Source organism: Halichoeres trimaculatus, unplaced genomic scaffold, assembly GCF_033239565.1.
Source record: "Halichoeres trimaculatus isolate MK-OKI-2021-1 unplaced genomic scaffold, fHalTri1.1 fHalTri1_scaffold_7, whole genome shotgun sequence".
Taxonomy (NCBI): domain Eukaryota; kingdom Metazoa; phylum Chordata; class Actinopteri; order Labriformes; family Labridae; genus Halichoeres; species Halichoeres trimaculatus.
Window position 1 is genome coordinate 10597225 of NW_027437185.1, and position 18306 is coordinate 10615530.

The following is an 18306-nucleotide window of genomic DNA, read 5'->3' on the forward strand; positions in this document are numbered from 1 at the left end:
ATCTGTATCTCATAAAATCAAGAAGTTATCTTTCCCTTATGCTTTTCTAGTCATCATCTTAGTGTAATATATTACATAATAAATATTGTGTTTTGTGAAAGGATTTACTTTAGGAGGTGTAGCTCTGAAGCTACGCGTGGCTCTTCTGACGATTGTACGTTTCAAAGCTGTTGAGTCTCTGTTAAACAGACAGTGAGAAATGCCCTCAGCTTTAGATGGCAAAAAAGCAAAGTTCACTTCCAAAACCAGGCCCATGGGTACATTTATATTTCCTGTCAAGATCACAAACCAAAGCTAAAGCTCTGTACATTCTGCATAAACTCAAGAATGAGTGTTTTTAGCATGATGTGAAAGCAGGCTTCAGAGCTCAAAAGCACATAAGAGGAAATAAGAGTAGTTATTAAATACAGCAGAAAAGGCCCAAACTGCTGCATTAAAAAATCTTAATGATAAGAAATATTTTGGGCTAAAATGTGTGCAGGTCAAAATAGTTTTTAAAAATTATGAAGAACAATCCTGATCAATACAGATCCTGATCGCATTTTCCCAATACCGCCCCTTAAAAAGAACATTTTCTTTAGTCAGAAGCAGAGTTTGATGATATTTACAGCACTTAACACGTGGCACACAGAAAACTGACCACTTATCTGGTACTAGTCTGTAATGATGACGCAAGTATGTTTTACCACACACAGTGACTGGTTTTTACAGATATCACTAAAAGAAATATGTAACAAACAGAGCATGTATTACTGTAACAGTTAATAATAAGTCAGTAAGAGCAGCTTTACGCGTTGAAACGTGGCCCTCTTTGAAAAAAGCTTGGATGTCCCTGATCAAGATGGTGGAAATTTGGAGTGTCTAGCTGCTTAGAGCCAGAAAGACCCCTGAAGAGTTGGTTTAAAGCAAAGTAAAGTGAAAGGCAGAGGGAATAATCTACTTTCAGTTGTCCATGGATCAGAAACGTTGCTTTAACATAAAACTTCTTTACTGTGGCTCCACATCAGCAGGTGGAGATTTGACTTCAAGCATGAAAGGAATGATTAAACTGAGATAAAACCTAAAGCTTTTTCAGAATTCTAGTATGTTTGTTTTTTTAGCCCAGAAACACCTGTTCTCATTCAGTTTTGACATGTAAAACACAGACTCCTGTTTGTAAATTATTCCTTTGTGTCATATTGTTGAGTTTTTAAAAGTTAAGTCTGCCAAACACTTCCAGTCGTTTAGAGCGTCTGTCAAACAATATGGTACAGAGATACTTCCTGCTCTGGCCCATATTTTGTGTTATATAAAGGCGTATTCAGACCCGGACTTTTTGGTCCACTTTAAACGGACCAGGGTTCGTTTCTCACGCTGGTGCGGACTTTTTATGCAGGTGTGAATAGACACAAACAAACCCTGATGCGGACCAAACAACCGGACCGAGACTCACTTTTTGAGGTGGTCTCGGCCCGCTTCCAAACAAACTCTGGTGCGGTTCGTGGTTCTGCAGGTCTGAATACAAACCAAGGTCCATCCGAACTAACTACAGGATACATGCACCTTTTGGGCCTATAAAGCCACCGTAACCTAACAGTCTTTGGTTCATACCTGATCCTCCGTCCTTTGTTTAGCCACGCTGTTGCTAGCATGTTGTGGGTCAGGACACACAAAGCATAGCGTCTCCTTGATGCATGTCTTCCTGTTCCTAAATTGTAAACGGTGTTATTAAGCCTGCTTTGAAGGAGCTGCTCTTGAAACTGAAAATGATTTTACAGCTCTAATAAGAGCACAAACACACATGTTTAACTCCATTTCCAGGTCTGTACTCTGTGTGCCGCCCTTTGTCAGTGCTGTCCAATGAGAGCACTGATCGTCACACATGTGGATGTGTTTACAGAATATAATCCACTTGCAAAAAGTACAATCTGAATATGAACCGCACCAAACGAAAAAAATAAAGTCCGCTTTTGGTCCGGACCAAACAAGTGGACCAAAAGACTTTTCTGGTCTGAATACAGCCTAAGAAATGCAAGGATAAATCAGTGAGGGGTATCTGGATCCTGAAAGAACCTACTAGCTTTTTGCACTGAAGAGGTTCTCCTGCACAGCAGTCATTGTGAAAGTGCATGGTAGCACAAGAATACCCTGCAAATTTCAAACAAGAGTTCCAGAATCTCTGAACTTAGATGTACAGATGTAGAGTTATCTTTTGTAATGAATGATGAACAGAGTGGTTCTTTAACCCAGAGGAATACTTTCAGCTACTGTGAAGCTCTTTTTCATTCCTATCTTTAATATCTGTGTTTCAGTACGAAGGCCTGTGCAGTCAGATAAAAATCAGTGTGTGTGTGTGTGTGTGTGTGTGTGTGTGTGTGTGTGTGTGTGTGTGTGTGTGTGTGTGTGTGTGTGTGTGTGTGTGTGTGTGTGTGTGTGTCTCTTTCTCCATCTAGTGGCAGTCCAATGTTTCATGCAAATGGACGCTCAGTAAGTCATGACGTCTCCTCAATGAACAGCAACCACCCAGGTCAGTGTTGGAGCTACACTTAGTCTGTCTCATGTGAAGCTGCTGTAACCTGCTGTTAAACTGTAAATATACAAACTGTTTTCCTGAACTTTAAAGTTCACAGCCCTGCAGTCAGAAACGTTACAGCTTTGTCGTATAAAACACACAATCAGACAGAATAAATGAATCAATAAAAACCAACCCGACCTTTCCATGCTTGTCTCAGCCCTGCTCTGTCAGGAGGAAGCTAGATCACAGTGAGGGGAAATGGGAAAAAGAGAAGAACTGGAAGAATATGATTAACATTTCAAAGTTGTTGAGGGGAACTTCTGAGCAACTTCCCACTCACTCTGGCTTCTTAGCCTGGTCCTTTATTGTTATGAGACAAAGATCAAAGACTTTTCTGGAGACTCAAACAGTTTTACTGTGATCATGAGCTCTCTATCTGCTCAGCATTGTACTGCTGCTTTTGTCTTTGATAACACTATCATTAAAAAGTTTATTAAGTAGAGATCAAATCAAAAGCATTCTTCAATCTTTGATTAAACTTTAAAGGTCCCATTTTCTGCTCATTTTCTGCAGTTTAATATGGATCATTGATGCCTTCACAAATTGATAGTAACATGTTTTGGTCCAAAAAGCCAATAAATCAAGCACAGCAGCATTGTGTCCAGGCTCCCATAGCCCCTCTGTTCAGAACGCTCTGATTTAGTGGGCGTGACCTTCATATGTAGCCACCACTGACACCGCCCCGCTCTTCCACGTCACAGAGAGCGGCGCCACGAGCTCCGAGTGCACAATGTTTAGAAAACGGGGAAGCTCGTTTACCGTAACATTACAGGCTAAAACAACAGGCTAACCACAGCTAAAGTTAGCATCGTGAAGCTAACACAGGGGGACACTGAGGAAAAGCTCTAACATCTGCTCCACAGCACACAACATTTAAAATACTCACATTTCCAGGGTCCGAGGTTTGTTGGCGGATGGTTGGTAATGCGCCTGGATTCAGGACCAGTCTATTCACTAGCCCTCTGTTGTACTGTCCAAAGCTGGAAAAGCAGTCGGCCGTGAAGTGACAAGCACACACATACACAGTTTCACTGAGTGTAGCTGGGACATTTCCTTATAGCCAATAACAGAGCAGTGATGGCTGCTGGAGCAGCAGCGGGGAGGGGAGTAGGCGGGGAGGAGGTTCTCAGGGGTATCTGCGCCGGTGGACCAATCAGGTCAGACTTGCTCCTGATTGGTCAAAAATGGGAATCGCTGACGTCGGCAAATCCCCAAAATCCAAACGGCTCATTTTAGGTCAGGATTTTACATTCACAAGCACTACTAAGTACAGGTTTTGTCATTAAATATCACATTTTGTGGGCTGGGAGGAAAGACAAAGACCCACAAATTTCACTAAAAGACTTAATAAAGTGATTTTTGCACAATATGGGACCTTTAAATGATGTATAATTCCTCTGACAAAAACGATTCCTGATGTATTTCTTCTTCCCTAAATTTTCGACAGCAACAAATTAATACATAAGCTTAAGTGTTGCATACCTACAGATTATAAAGAGGCATACAGTTTGTTTTAAAATGCTTAATGTCACCACATGAAGCTGACTCAGGGTCTGCTCAGTTACACCAAGCTAAAAAGAAAGAGCATTCATACATGAATCAACTTGACTAGAAGGGCTCTGGTTGGTAGGTCTCCTTGGCACTTCCTGGCTGCAATTTTCTCACTGTGTAACTGCCTCTAACATCAGTACATTTATGTGTGTGTTATTAGGTCACTTCAAGCTGGGAAGTCCACCTCTGCAGTCCCGCCAGCAACACAGGAAGAAACAAGAAAACATCACCAGTCCAGATTCACAGGTAAATAAAGACTTCTTTTTGTTTCAGTTCCCATGGTTCTGTCAAATATCGTCTGTTTGGTTCTCATGCAACAGTTGACAGATGTTACCTCCAGATGTATGAATGTTTTTATGGATAGCTTGTTGCTGCTGCTTCACTTTACGTCTTTCACTCTAACTGTTCATCCTCTTATCGTGCAGGGAGGAAGATCTGCTCTCAGTCGATTAAACAAGGCCACAGAATACTCGTCTTCAAGTGACGAGGTCGGCAGCAGTGATGAAGAAGAACCTAAAAGGTAAATCCCTGCCACTGGTCGTCATCTTCATCTGATATAAATAAGATCAGCTTGTCATATTTTATGTTCACAGTGTTTAAGCAGATTGTGGTGTTTTTATATTGTGGTCTTCATTCCCCCTGTATTTCTTCCTGAAGATGTTTGAATCTTAGTCTTAACTATTTAAAGCAGTCAGACCCTTGGCTGAAGTCTTGACCCCTCTTTGTTTTTAAAGGTCCGGCTTGTCCAATGGAAAGGGAAAATACGTCAGAGGAATACCTGATGGCATCGTCCTGCAGCCTCACCACAATCTCAACCAGGTACCCTGACACCCCCACACACTCTTACTTTCCCCTTTAACTGCTCAAGGTTTCAGTTTCTGTGGGATGATGAATACCAGGTCAAGTCTTTTCCTTTTCTTCAGATTTCTCGGATAGGTTCGGATGATACCTACCTGCTTCCAGACCTCCTGCAGAAAACCTCTTCCCCCAGTCCTACCCACAATGCTCTGGCCCAGCAGCAAACACGTGAACTCAACTACTCACTGTTGCCTACAGCGCCTCGCTCCAACACGCACCAGGAACTTTATGTGAGTTGTTTTGTATTAGGAACATGATGTCAGTAACGCACAAAGACACAGAGAAACAGTCAAGAACAAACACACACACACTTTTGCAGTTATTAAAAAATTGTTTGTTCAGAATAAATCATTGAGTTCCATATCAGCAGTCATCGTCTTAGTAACTCCAGTCTAGCCTGCAGTCAGTGTGAACAGCAAAGACTTATTTTTTAATGCAGTTTTTGGTTTGTGATGTAGAACTTGTGATCTGTTTCCCTCGGAAGCACTGATCTTTTTTTTAATTCAAAGTCTTTAAGAAGTTATTACAAAAGATTGTGTTTTCTTTATTTTTTTTTTATTTGTGTCACTCAAAATTTCAAGACATCAGAGTCTGGAAAAAAAAAACATATGACCTTGATTGGTTAAAGAAAATTCTGGATACAATCAAGATTGAACAATTGGATGCCATGTTCATGTATGAGACAAGCTGCATTAGTTAAACTGACCACCAGATGGAGCTGGTGGTCGGTTCAGAAGCACGTGTACCACCTTGAAATAATCTATCTATGTAGTGAGTGCATACAGTATCAGCTTTAATTGCACATGGATGTCCTGACTTGATCCATGAGCAATTATTTCAGGGCTGTGGTTTCTCGCCAAAGATAATATGAGGTGAAGTATTTCCTTATAGTTTTCTTATTTGTATGGCTTCTTTGGCTTAGTCTCAAAAGTTTAAAGTGCACTTTCTTTGTCTGCATCCATCTAGATCAAGATACATTGATAACACAATTTTCACAATCAGTCTGTAGATTACCGGGTCCCTGTTACATTTATCCCAGCCTTGATGTATCTTCAATGAATTTTCATCCCAGTTGAAAAAATGAATTGATTTTTTTTACACTCTCAAAAATCTTACCAAGCAAACTGTTTGTGCTGTTTAGTGCCCAGATAACAATAAATCTGACATAAAATACCTGCTCATCCTGTTGTTTCTAATCCTCAGACTGTCAGTAGTCCCACTGGTAAAAACACATCCTCGTCATCCTCTTCATCCTTCCTGTCCTTCATCGACCCAAGACTGATCCCAATGTCCTCACCACCACAGAGCCCAAGTGAGTCCATTCATGCTTATACACACACCCACACACACACTACTGCATTCATGTTTTCATAGGAGTAAATAAACAAGTTAATAAATAAGACAAATTAAATTTAAAAAAATTAAATAAGACAAGTTTGATTTAAAAAATGAATTAAATTCATTTCAATTTGATTTTCCTATGTTTTGTATAAGTAAAATAACTTCATATAAAGTAGTTTTGTAAGACATACATACAGAGTCATGAGAAATCTCTGGTTTGCTGTGTGTTTCATGACTTCACCGTGTATATAAAACTGTTTTCCAGGCAGTAAAGATGAGCCAGTCAAAAGGGAGAACCACAGGAAGGGCTCTGTGGTGAATGTTAACCCCACCAACATTCGACCGCAGAGTGACACTCCTGAGATCCGCAAGTACAAGAAGAAATTCAACACGGAGGTTCTCTGCGCTGGGCTGTGGGGTTTGTAGTTTTTTAGTCTCTTTAACATTGAATTGAAGGAATAACATTTAATTAAGAGTTTGTGTGTTTGATAGTTTGGAGGAAAACACAGATTTGCTGCTGTCTAATCAATAATTTGATTGTATGAGCTGTAAGATCTGTTTCGTTCTGCTTCAGGAGTGAATCTCTTAGTGGGGACTGAGAATGGCTTGTGGCTCCTTGATCGAAGTGGTCAAGGTAAAGTCTACTCCCTCATCAGCAGGCGGAGGTTCCAACAGATGGACGTGTTGGAAGGACTCAATGTTCTCATCACAATATCAGGTATAAGGACTTTAGCTTGAAGTCCATTTAGGACGAGACGCCTTTAAATGCAGCTCCAGAGCACAAAGAATCCTACATCAGCTTCATTCACTCTGGGTTTAACGTGAACGTGAGCTCACTGCTGTTCTGTGATGTGCAATAAACAGGATGGAAAGTAGATTTGTCCATGTGTTGAGGGTTTTTTTGTTTTGTTTGTTTTTTAACCAAACTCTTACTTTTTTTCTCCCAGGTAAAAAGAACAAGCTCCGCCTTTACTACCTGTCCTGGCTGAGAAACAAAATCCTACACAACGATCCCGAGGTTGAGAAGAGACAAGGCTGGACCTCAGTAGGTGACCTCGAGGGTTGTGTGCACTATAAAGTGGGTAAGTACAAGATTCAGAGTCAGTGTGTAACTGTACTTATTGTTTAACTTAAGCCACAGAATATGAAAGTTGAAAACAGCAAGTGTTATTTTAGTGCAGGAGTGCCTAGCAGTAGAAAAACTAGTTATTATGTCTCAATCTTGTTTTTGCAGTGCGGTATGACAAGATTAAGTTCCTGGTGATCGCTTTGAAGAATGCTGTGGAGGTTTACGCCTGGGCCCCAAAACCGTACCACAAGTTCATGGCATTCAAGGTTAGTTACATTTATAATTATAGGTTTGAGATGGGTTTGTTCAATAAATAGAATCGTTTTCTATGCTTATTTCATACACACTTAATCTAACCTTCATGGACAGTTTAAAGAAAGCATAAAATGAGCTCTTTGATAATAGCCGAAGGTGCCCACGCAGACCTAAACATTTTTGTTTAGCATGCTTCTGGCTTTGCTGTTGCTTGACAAAGAAAAAACTTGTAAGGAAAACTTTGTTTCAAAGAATCAAACCTTACCTCTGAAGTAAACATGGAAAACAATATTAGAAGCACCAAAAGTAAAAATGCAACTACAGCGAGGGCTCACGTCCCAGGAAAGCCAAGAAAGATGCTGATGTTGTCTCCAAAGCAAAAACCTTTGGGGAGAGTTAACTTTGAAAATGTTACATCACTGACTGAAGGACAGTTTGTCATCTTTCATCTGAGTTGGTTTACATCCAAGTAGTTATGCATCTAACCTTTTTTTTGTAGCTGTTAATAACCAGAGCATTTGCTGAGGCTACTGGCAAGTGGTTACAGCTTAAACATAGGGATGCACGATGTTATCGGCACAATATCCGTATTGACTGATAAAAGGTTACAAACACGTTTATCGGTATCAGCAGATATGAAAATTTCGGCCGATATGCACAGCCGATAAGGTGCTATTCAGTTAGGATTATTATTATTTTCCATCTGAAAAATAAGCTCCTTAAATAAAATGTAGCACTTCATTTATTTGCACTGCAGAGCTCTGTGTCTGTCACCAGGTTGTTACAGTAGCTCTAAAATAATCAAATGCAACTTGGTTATGTTTAAAAATGCATTGTACATTTAAAGTTCATGTGATCTAAAGAAATTATTTTTCTGTATTTCAATACTGAATGTCTTGAGTTTGAAAAATAATACATTTTTTATTTATGGTAAAATCAAATGTTTTCTGTCTTGTTTTATGTGTGTTTCTTAAACAAATAAGACTTAGACTTAGCTTTCTTTACAGTGAAAAAAACAAACAAACTTGTGATTATCGGTATCGGTATCAGTATCGGCCAAAAGGGGTTTCGATATATCGGCATATCGGATATCGGCAAAAATCCAATATCCTGCATCCCTACTTAAACAGACTTATGGTGGTTTAAATCTGACGTGACCCTCCTATAAGATGACAGTTAAAGATCAACTTAAGTTAGAGAAACGTCTCTAGAAACGTAGAGGAAGCCTCTTTGGCTTCAGGTAGAACCTATTCTTAGTTTTTCTCCTTAATTTTTCCATTAAGGGCTGATAAAAGAAGTCCACTCTACTATGTTAACTGCACCTAATACATCTTTTCATGTGGTAAAGGACATCGATAGGAGGAGGCAGAAATACCTAACAGGGTCATGACAAATCCAGGCTACGAGAGCCGTACACACCGGTTCCCAGCAGACGTGTGTCCCATTTCTCTGCATCCTTTGTGGCCTGAGCTACTTTTTCCTCCTCACTACAGCTCTCTCTTCATCTCTCTCCATCTATTTCTTCATCTTCTCTCAACAGCAAGGGACAAAAATACTCCTCCTTGCGGAAATGATACTGTGCCTTTTTCCAGATGCTTCCAAACTTGTCAAAGAAAATTACTTGTAAATTTATAAAAGGAACTTTTCCTGATAGATACTGGGGTCACTCCTTTTTTTATAACATAAGTGTGAAGTGCAGAGTAGAGTCTGAGTAATACTGTAATATTTCACAATGATTTACTGAACTTTACAGACTTTAGCTGTATTTTTTTACTATTTAATATTTCTATTTTCCAAATTTACTGTGAAATCAATATAGACACAGTAAATAACTGGGTTTTTTTCCGGTTTAAATCATTGCCAGGGTTTTAAAATGTTTTACTGCATTGTTTTACAGTGAAGACTGTATTAAAACCACCCCCTCTGAAAACACAGCAAACTGATTTAACCGCTGCTGCATCGTGGTGGGATAGATTGATATTTGTTATGTGCTAGAGGTGGCTCCAGGTCTCATTGCAACGTGATGCTCATGCAAACAAGAAGTAGTGCAATCTGACAGTGTAGAGCTTTAGCTTAACTGTGATTAACTGTGAGATATTAACAGTAAATGATTGTTTGTCCTTGTGTCTGTGCCTGTGCAGTCATTCAGGTCTCTGCCTCAAAAGCCCATGTCAGTTGACCTGACAGTGGAGGACGGACAGAGGTTAAAGGTCATCTATGGCTCCTTGTCAGGCTTCCACGCCATTGATGTTGACTCTGGCACACCGTACGACCTCTACCTGCCTACACACGTAAGAGCTGACCTATTATCATTTTGTTTTTCACATCTTCTTGTAAAGTTATCAGGGGACATTTGATCCAACCTCGTGCTCAAAAGACAACACTGTGAATGATATAACACATAACACTGTGGATCTCTACTGTACCTGATCTTTACTTTTACTTGTCATACTATCATCAGATCTAATCTCTGTGTAACCGTTTTTATGTAATCTCTGCCAATCTCTGACGGTGCACTCCCCCTCCCTTCCTCCCCGCTCCCACTGCCTCTCACAGTCTTACAGATGTAAGTCATCCTCACCTTTCTTCCTCCTGCTCCTCTCTTTCCACCCCCATCTTCAGTCTCAAGCTGTCTCAACCAACCTCTCCCTTTCTCTTTCTCTGTTCAGTCTGTGGGATGGTGGAGCTGCTGCTGAACGCTGTGACTCATGCCCACATTTCTATTCAGACTGTCTGTTGTATCCAACAAATGGAGTCAGAGTTTTCTAAGTTGAGCCAGAACTTCAATAAATAAATGAAGTAAGGCGAGGGGATAAAGGTCATAAAGATGTCATAGGTTGAGTTTAGCTTTCCCTCCATAGTAGTTATGTCATAAGACATTTTGACACAGACTTACAGAAAACTATTTTTCCTCCTGTTCACTCAGTTTATGTACAACAGTCACCTCACCAATGTGAAGCCCTTTGACCACATCATATCACTTTGTTAGTTCATATTCTACAACAACACTAGCTGTTCTGTATACCAATGAAAACACAACAATAAAATCTTTAGTAGGCTTTAGGTAGGGTCTGCAGGAGTTTCAGTGACTGGTTTGTGAACACAAAATCAAACTGGGATCCTCCTCATTGGCTCAGTTCCAGTGGCAGGGCACACTCACAGCCTCCGACCATGCCTACATGAACTAATTCACTAGCCTAGCAACCACCTGCAGTAGGTACCAAAATCGTGATTCTTTGTCAAATAATCAAGATGTTCAAATTCAGATTGTTATTTCAGTCTTTGTTTATTGACTGAATTGAAAAAAAAAGTTACCACTTGAGGGTAGAGGGTGAAATGTTTCTCTCCGACTCACATGAAGTGCATTTTATAGGAAAATATTGCCCTCGATGTAGTCTGTAGACGTTGTCTTCATCATTTAACTTTTTCAAATGGTCTGGTGTTAAAAAAGAAAACTAAAAATCGTAAGTATCGAAGAATCCCAACTTAAATTGAATCGGCACCCTAAAAATCGTGATGGAATAGAATCGCGAGAATAGCACATTGACCCAGCCCTGGCCTGCTGCACCACTTTCTGTCTTAATCTTCTGGTAAGGTGGATCACCGCCATCACCACCTGCGAAATCTCGTTGCTTTTGTGCAATGACAAATGAAGTCTATTCTATTCTATTCTACTTGTAAATGAAGGTACATGTGTCTGGATCCAGGAAAGGTGTGCCACAAGGGTCCTTTTTAGGCCCAGTGCATTTCTCTCTTTACATCAATGCCATTGTTTCCTTTCTGAATGGTTATTATGCCCATCTTTGTGTAGCTGGTGCTGTTGTTAACCATATTGCTGATTCTGTACAATCAGTGACTGAAATTTACAAATTGCTTTTGATTATCTCCTGAAATATCTTTATAATCCTCAATTTGCATTAAACTCAGGTAAATAAAAAAAATTCATGCTGTTCTCCAGGGCCAGGAATATTGACTATGAGAATGTACATATCCTTAAATGCCATTAGATTTAAGAGAGTGACAGGTAGAAATATGGCTAGATAAGGACTCAACATTTAAATATTAAATACATATTATGGCTGAACAATCAATAGAATTGAAACTGATATCACAATGTAATAGAATGCAATTTTCAAATCGGATACATAAAGTAAAATAACCGCGGCTGGCAGAGCTATACCCCTTGTAAACTTTATTCTGGTCAGTAAACTTTCACAGTGCTCCTTTTTTCTTTTTCAATTCAAAGTGCAAGAAATAATTGTTTATTATATCAACAGTTTCCTTTGTGATGTTGGTCATACTACAAACGACATGATTCATTGCTTGTATTTAGTGAAACAAAAAAAATCACATGCTAAATTGTAGTTGTAATATTGGTCCAAAAACATCACAGTTAGCTTATTTTCCAAAATTGTTCAGCCCTAACACATATCAACACATGGTTTCATGAACAGGAACTAATTCAGTTTTGTCCTGTGGAGAGTTGTTTCAAGAGTGTTGTCAGAGCACCGTTTTTATCTGTTTCGATTATAGTGATGTGACCATGACTGCCAATGTTTCTTCAAAAAATGTCTTGATAACGTGTTATTTCTTGGTAAAGACTGATTGATAAAAATTTCCAAATTCTTTTTGCTCATATTAGCAGGTTAAGAAGATTTAGGGGAATGCCAAGACTAGATGCCATTATCATTTAACAGTCATTAGAAAAGAAAAAAGTCACACATAAATATATGCTCTATTGGATTTGGTGACTAAATGTTACAGGCATCGAGTTAGCATGGAGACATTGGATTCATAAAATGAACTATACAAAGCAGGTTTTACAAGTTATGATGACTTGTGGTCTTTAAAAAAAACTTTTAGCCTTTTCTATCACTAAGAAAGTTTTGTGCAAATGATTTTTGCCACTTTACTGTGAACAAACGCCCACTGCTGAAACAATTAGAGTTAAAGTAGTTTTTTTCCCCTCTCCTCTGATCCATGTGGGCTTATAAAGCTCACTGTAGCCTCTGGTGAGTCATGATCATATTCAGATTCAGAAACATCATTTTGAATAATAAGTAGATAGGTTAGAGGCTGGCAATGTGATAAAATACACAGGAATGGGAAAGAAATGGCCTTTTTTATCTGTCCAGAGACATGTATACCTAAAGTTGTTAGTGATCATTTTGTTGAGGCTTCATCATATGAGGAGGACTCACTGAGGTCAGAGTCTGCGCATCTTCCTTACCTCTCCTTCTTCTTTTTAGTTTTTCCCTGTGCTGGGATTAATTTCAGATTTTTATTGCTCTCTCAGTCTATATCATGTTTTCACACCTTTCTCTCTCCCACACACCCACACACTGCCCACACCTCTTTAATGTGTGTATCTGCCTGTAATATATGCAAGTAGAGTTGGTCAAACACAAACTGAAGGGGCGATCATTCAAACCCAGAAAAAGCTCTAAAAATACTCCCCCGCTATCCTTCTCTAGTGATCATTAACTCTCTGAGTCCTGACCTGTTTTTTTTTTTTTTTTTTTTGCCTCAGCTGAGATTTTTTTTCTCCTCACAGCTTCTGTGGTATATTAAGCGAGTGAGCACAGAGCTGCCTCCTACACCCGTGCCTTATACTGCTGCTGCTGCTACTGCTGCTGCTACGATATCATTTTAACTCTCAAGTCTTGATGCTTCTGTCTTTCTTTCTTTCTTTTTCATGTCATACTTTCCTCTCACACACACACCGCTCTTCATGGCACTTCCAGCCTACACACCTTATGTCTAACCTTTGTTTTGACATTTGTTGAGGATCTCATGGACTGCTTTTGAGGACACGTCACTTTTGAGGATCTTGGACTGTTGAGCTTCACTCTGAGGGCACTTCTTCCTTTCTTTCCCTATTTCTGTTTCTTTTCTCTAAGACAAGCCCAAGCAACACACAGCCGCTTTCAAACACAATGCATCTCCCACCACCTTAGAGACATGCGTACACACACAAGCTCTTTTCATGGTGACCTGCAAACTATGTAACAATGCTGATTCCAAGGCAGAGGATTAAGATTGCTTTGCGTCTGTGGATGCCGGTGCTGATGCTCAGGATTGTGGTGGCTCAAAACATGGTAACGTATGACACAGGCTTAGAGGACAAATGAAGAAACAGAAGAAAAAATATCTTTTTTAATTTCTCTTTTTTCCTGCAGAGGTCTCTTGTGCTTTAAAGATGTTATACTCTGTTTACTCTGCTCAGTGAATAAGTCAGTTGTGCTGTGTGGAACTTAAAAAAACAGACCTTTTAGGCATTTGTCAATTGAGTTACTCTTCCCAGATACATTGAAGTCAGCAGTTGTTGTCCCCATCTTTAAGGACATCTGTCTGATTAACTATTTACTAATCTGCATCTCGTCAGGATTATCCAGGGTCATTTAGAGAGCAGTTGCTGAACAACTAACTGACCTTTTTAAACTTAGGAAAAACCTCACGTCATCCTGTGAAATTTAGTTTGAGAAAAAAAGACATTAAAATGCTGCTACTGTAGCAACAGATTGAATCATAGCTTGACAATGGGGTGCTGCAGGGGGTGTGGTCCTGGACTGAAGAATTCATTTGACACAGTAAAACTTAATGTTCTTCAGTCCAACTGTCTTTTTATTTGCTGGATTCAGTCACTTTGATGGAGTCCTATCCAACAACAAGGAGGCAATGTTTTCACGTTGGTGATAGGACCTCATTTTTTCTTAGTTTTTTTTTTTTTTTTATTTTATCTAACCTTTATTTAACCAGGTTGGTCCCATTGAGATTAAAAACCTCTTTTTCAAGGGAGACCTGGCCAAGACAGGCAGCAGCAAAAACACAAAGTTGCAGACGGGTACAATAAGGACAAAACAATTTACAAGCACATCATTATGGATTAAGAACAGACACATCTATGAGCCATATCACAGCCTGGCTAAAAACATCGGCATCGGATAGAATCTGCTTCCATGTCTTTCATTTTCGATTTGAAAATATTTAAGGGCACCAGCTCCTTGAGCTTTAAGTCATTCTGCAAAACATTCCAGTCTGATGGTGCAGAGTACCCAAAAGCCCTTTTCCCAATTTCAGTTTGTGCATTTGGGACAGAGAGCATGATGAGGTCCTGTGAACGCAACAATACCTGTCCGGTAGTTGTTGTGCCACAAGACTCAACTTCAGGACCTGTTTTATTCAGTTAATGTGCTGATGATCAGCCACAAGTCTGCCCTGAAGTCAAAAATGTTCTCAGGACTTCTTTATGCTCTCAGTCCCAAACACTCAGACAGAAATTGTAAAAAGGGCTTTTGGGTACTCTGCACCTTCAGCCTGGAATCAGATACAGAATGACTTAAAGTGATACTCCGGGATGGAGCAAGTTGGGTCCTATCACAAGGTTTAGGGCAGAAATTACCCCTACAGCAGTGTTTTTGTGCAGCAGAAGCCCAGAGCGCTCACACCAAACACCCCCTCCCTGCTCCTCCGCCGGTTTCCTCTGCACTCAGACGGGGACATATTTTACTTGACCAAAACGGCTCTACCTCCGCTGCAGAGCCACAGCTGGCTACGAGGCGCTCCCCGCTTAGTGTATCCGTCCGCGCGCGCGGCGTGCCAGATATAAACAAACACAGGTAGTCTGCCAGGACGAAGAGACACGATGAGAACTAGAGCCTTATTTAGCAGTTTTTGGTCAATTAAAATATGGCCCCGCCTGAGTGCAGAGGAAATCGGCAGAGGAGCAGGGAGGGGGTGTTTGGTGTGTGCCCTCTGGGCTTCTGCTGCACAAAATCACTGCTGTAGGGGTAATTTCTGCCCTAAACCTTGTGATAGGACCCAACTTGTTCCATCCCGGATTATCACTTTAAAGCTCAAGGTGCTGGTGTCCTTAAATGTTTTTAAATCTAAGATTAAAAACATGCGAATCATGTGTTTTGTAAATTGTACTCTGTCGCTCTTTGTGTTTTTGCTCCTTTAGACTGGAGGGAAAACCTCACTTAGTGCAACAAAATGCTTCAAGCTATTTGGCTGTAGATGCTGCCATCAAGTGTCAGATGAAGTGCCTTTTTTATTTTTTTTTTATTTCAGTGGAACCAACCTGGTTAAATAAAGGTTGAGTAGAAAATGAAAAGGTTCAAACTGATGTAAAATGATTCAGAAGAACAGCTTCCTAACTTTTTAAAAGTGATGTGTGTTTTGCTTGTTCAGAGTATAAAGTCATCTATGGCTCTGCTTCTCCGCATTAAACAAGTGTGTATTACTTTGAGCAGATAGAGGAAGAATAACTAGGACATCCAACGGAGGTGACTGTGTAATTATACAAACCAGTGTTCAAACCTTGAAAACACTGAGCAGTTTCCAAACTGTGAGATTAAAACTTTTTGTTGTGTTTGTGGTTGGTTTGTGTCATAGATCCAGGGCTCCATCCATCCCCATGCCATCATCATTTTGCCAAACAGCGCAGGGACAGAGGTTTTGGTTTGCTATGAAGATGAGGGCGTCTACATAGACACGTACGGCCGCATCACCAAGGACACGGTGCTGCAGTGGGGGGAAATGCCCGCATCAGTGGGTAAGTAGCTCACTCACCATACTGCTGAGGAAAAGTATAGACCGTATGTATTAACTCATACACATTAATCTGTCTGATCTTTCTCTCTCCTCTGTAAAGCCTACCTTCAGTCGAACCAGGTGATGGGTTGGGGAGAGAAAGCCATCGAGCTGAGGTCGGCAAACACCGGGAACCTGGAGGGAGTCTTCATGCATAAGAAGGCCCAGAAACTGAAGTTCCTGTGTGAAAGAAATGACAAGGTGGGGCTTCATCTTTTCTGCAGCATTTTAAGTGTTACATATCATAAAGCCTCTGTAGCAGTGTAATAATTTGCAAGGATATAGATTTTTTTTGCATGGTGAATTCCTCCTGTTTTCATAACCTGACTCCTTTCTACATCCTTCTGCCTCACAGGTCTTCTTTGCCTCAGTGCAGTCAGGAGGCAGCAGTCAGATCTACTTCATGACTCTGGGACAGAACTCACTGTTCAACTGGTAACTGGATCTGTTAGTCTGGGATCAGCTGCTCATGTCTGCCTCTGACGTTCTGTGTTTACCTGAGGAAGCTTTTGTATAGCTGTGCTGGCCGACGTTCCCTCAGAGATCTAAGATGAACAGAGATTAATCCACACCATGCAGTGATGAACTGAAGGAAGCAGCCCTCTATTATTTATCATCATCACATGTTCATGCAGAAGGATCAGAGGTTTGCTCCAGCCATTGCAGAAATACTTGAAGACATCGCACCTTCCATAGATGCTCCAGACTTAATGTACCACCCCTCAGCAAGACCTGATGAAGAGATGTTAAGGAAGTCTTACCACGTGTGCTGATCACATGTAAGTTGGGGCTGCAAACCATCCCTGCTTCGAACATCAAGATCTTGTTTTGTGTCGTGTTTATCCAAACCTACCTGGAGGCAAAACAAATACTTGATACACTGACTAGCAGGAATTTCCTGTAAACATCGATACAGTGCAACATCTGCTCTCAAGATCCCGTCCCCAATGAGTCAATACTGGAGACGTTTCAAATCTGCTCTGTGTGTTTCACATCTCTCCTGGATGACTTCAGTCTTCTTTTTTTTCAGTGCCAAATTACTGATCATCATTTTCTCAGCTTATCATGCACTTTTATTTATTCACTCAAATTTTAACAAGGTCTGTCTGTGTTTTACTGGATCGGCATTATTTAATCTGCCACTTCTATTACAGTTAGTACAGTTAGTGTTACGCACAGGTCAAAGAAGGTGTCGGGGCCAAAAAGCAGCCGTGGCAGAACAGACGCTCTCTACATTCCACAGTTTGTTGCTCCTGTTTTCATTTTTTTTCTGAAAGATTTCCTTGAATCAGTTCTTTATTACCTCAGAAGTGTTTTTATGAAGGAGCTGAACAGAGTCGGTCATTTCATCATTTCTGATCATTATGTTATTCTTTACATGCAGTATTACCAGGCAGTATTACTCAGCAAAAAAACATTTGTCCAATCCTTAATGGTTGAAAGTATCTTTAGCTATGAAGAGAAACATTTTAGCCTTTAAAGTTATCACAGATATAAAAAGTGAACTTTTGCTCCGTGCTTACGTTGAAAACTGCTTTCCAGTTAATCCATGATTATTCCTAAATGTGGAGCCAGATGAAGGAAAAGTTTAGTCCACATACATTCCACCACCATAACTCCAGACCTCTGAGTTTGTTATTCTCCTGTTCTTATCCTGACGAGTCTTTTTTACTTTAGCGTTAAAGTTGCAGTTCATAGAAAAGCAAAATTAGCAAAAAGATCACTTTAACAATTAGAGGCTTTTGTATTAAGCTGCTTAGTTTGGTTAGATGGACTGTTTTACAACTCTCAGATTATTTCATGCACGAGCACAGAACTAATAATGCTTCTTAAAGTCAAGTTTATGAAAAAGTCCTTTTACCTTTAACTGACTTTTTCCAAAATTAGCTTCAAATCAGATCACCAAAAATAAAAGTGATGCTAATTTAGCTTTGATTTATCCTATTCCAGCTACATAAGTTTGCAAGGGTTTAATTTATCATTCTTAAGTATAAAACTATGTTTCCCTATAAGTGACCCTTAAAGCCAGACTTCATGGAAAATGTAAAGGATTCCATCAAACTCAGGGCTGGACCATACATCT

General features: G+C 40.0%; 1 protein-coding gene across 1 annotated transcript in view; it reads left to right on the forward strand.

The window, feature by feature from the left end:
• The window catches only part of LOC141793131 (mitogen-activated protein kinase kinase kinase kinase 4), a 56561-nt gene extending 38495 nt beyond the window's left edge, over window positions 1-18066 (forward strand). Inside the window, exons 20-33 of the mRNA XM_074673549.1 lie at window positions 2433-2506; window positions 4266-4351; window positions 4531-4625; window positions 4840-4924; window positions 5029-5193; window positions 6167-6275; window positions 6570-6722; window positions 6879-7022; window positions 7252-7386; window positions 7539-7639; window positions 9770-9919; window positions 16026-16185; window positions 16285-16424; window positions 16579-18066. Of these exons, the coding sequence (XP_074529650.1) occupies window positions 2433-2506; window positions 4266-4351; window positions 4531-4625; window positions 4840-4924; window positions 5029-5193; window positions 6167-6275; window positions 6570-6722; window positions 6879-7022; window positions 7252-7386; window positions 7539-7639; window positions 9770-9919; window positions 16026-16185; window positions 16285-16424; window positions 16579-16662 (1681 nt within the window). The 3' untranslated portion in view covers window positions 16663-18066. The remainder of the gene's footprint in view (window positions 1-2432; window positions 2507-4265; window positions 4352-4530; window positions 4626-4839; window positions 4925-5028; window positions 5194-6166; window positions 6276-6569; window positions 6723-6878; window positions 7023-7251; window positions 7387-7538; window positions 7640-9769; window positions 9920-16025; window positions 16186-16284; window positions 16425-16578) is intronic.
• Window positions 18067-18306: the final 240 nt, after the last annotated feature.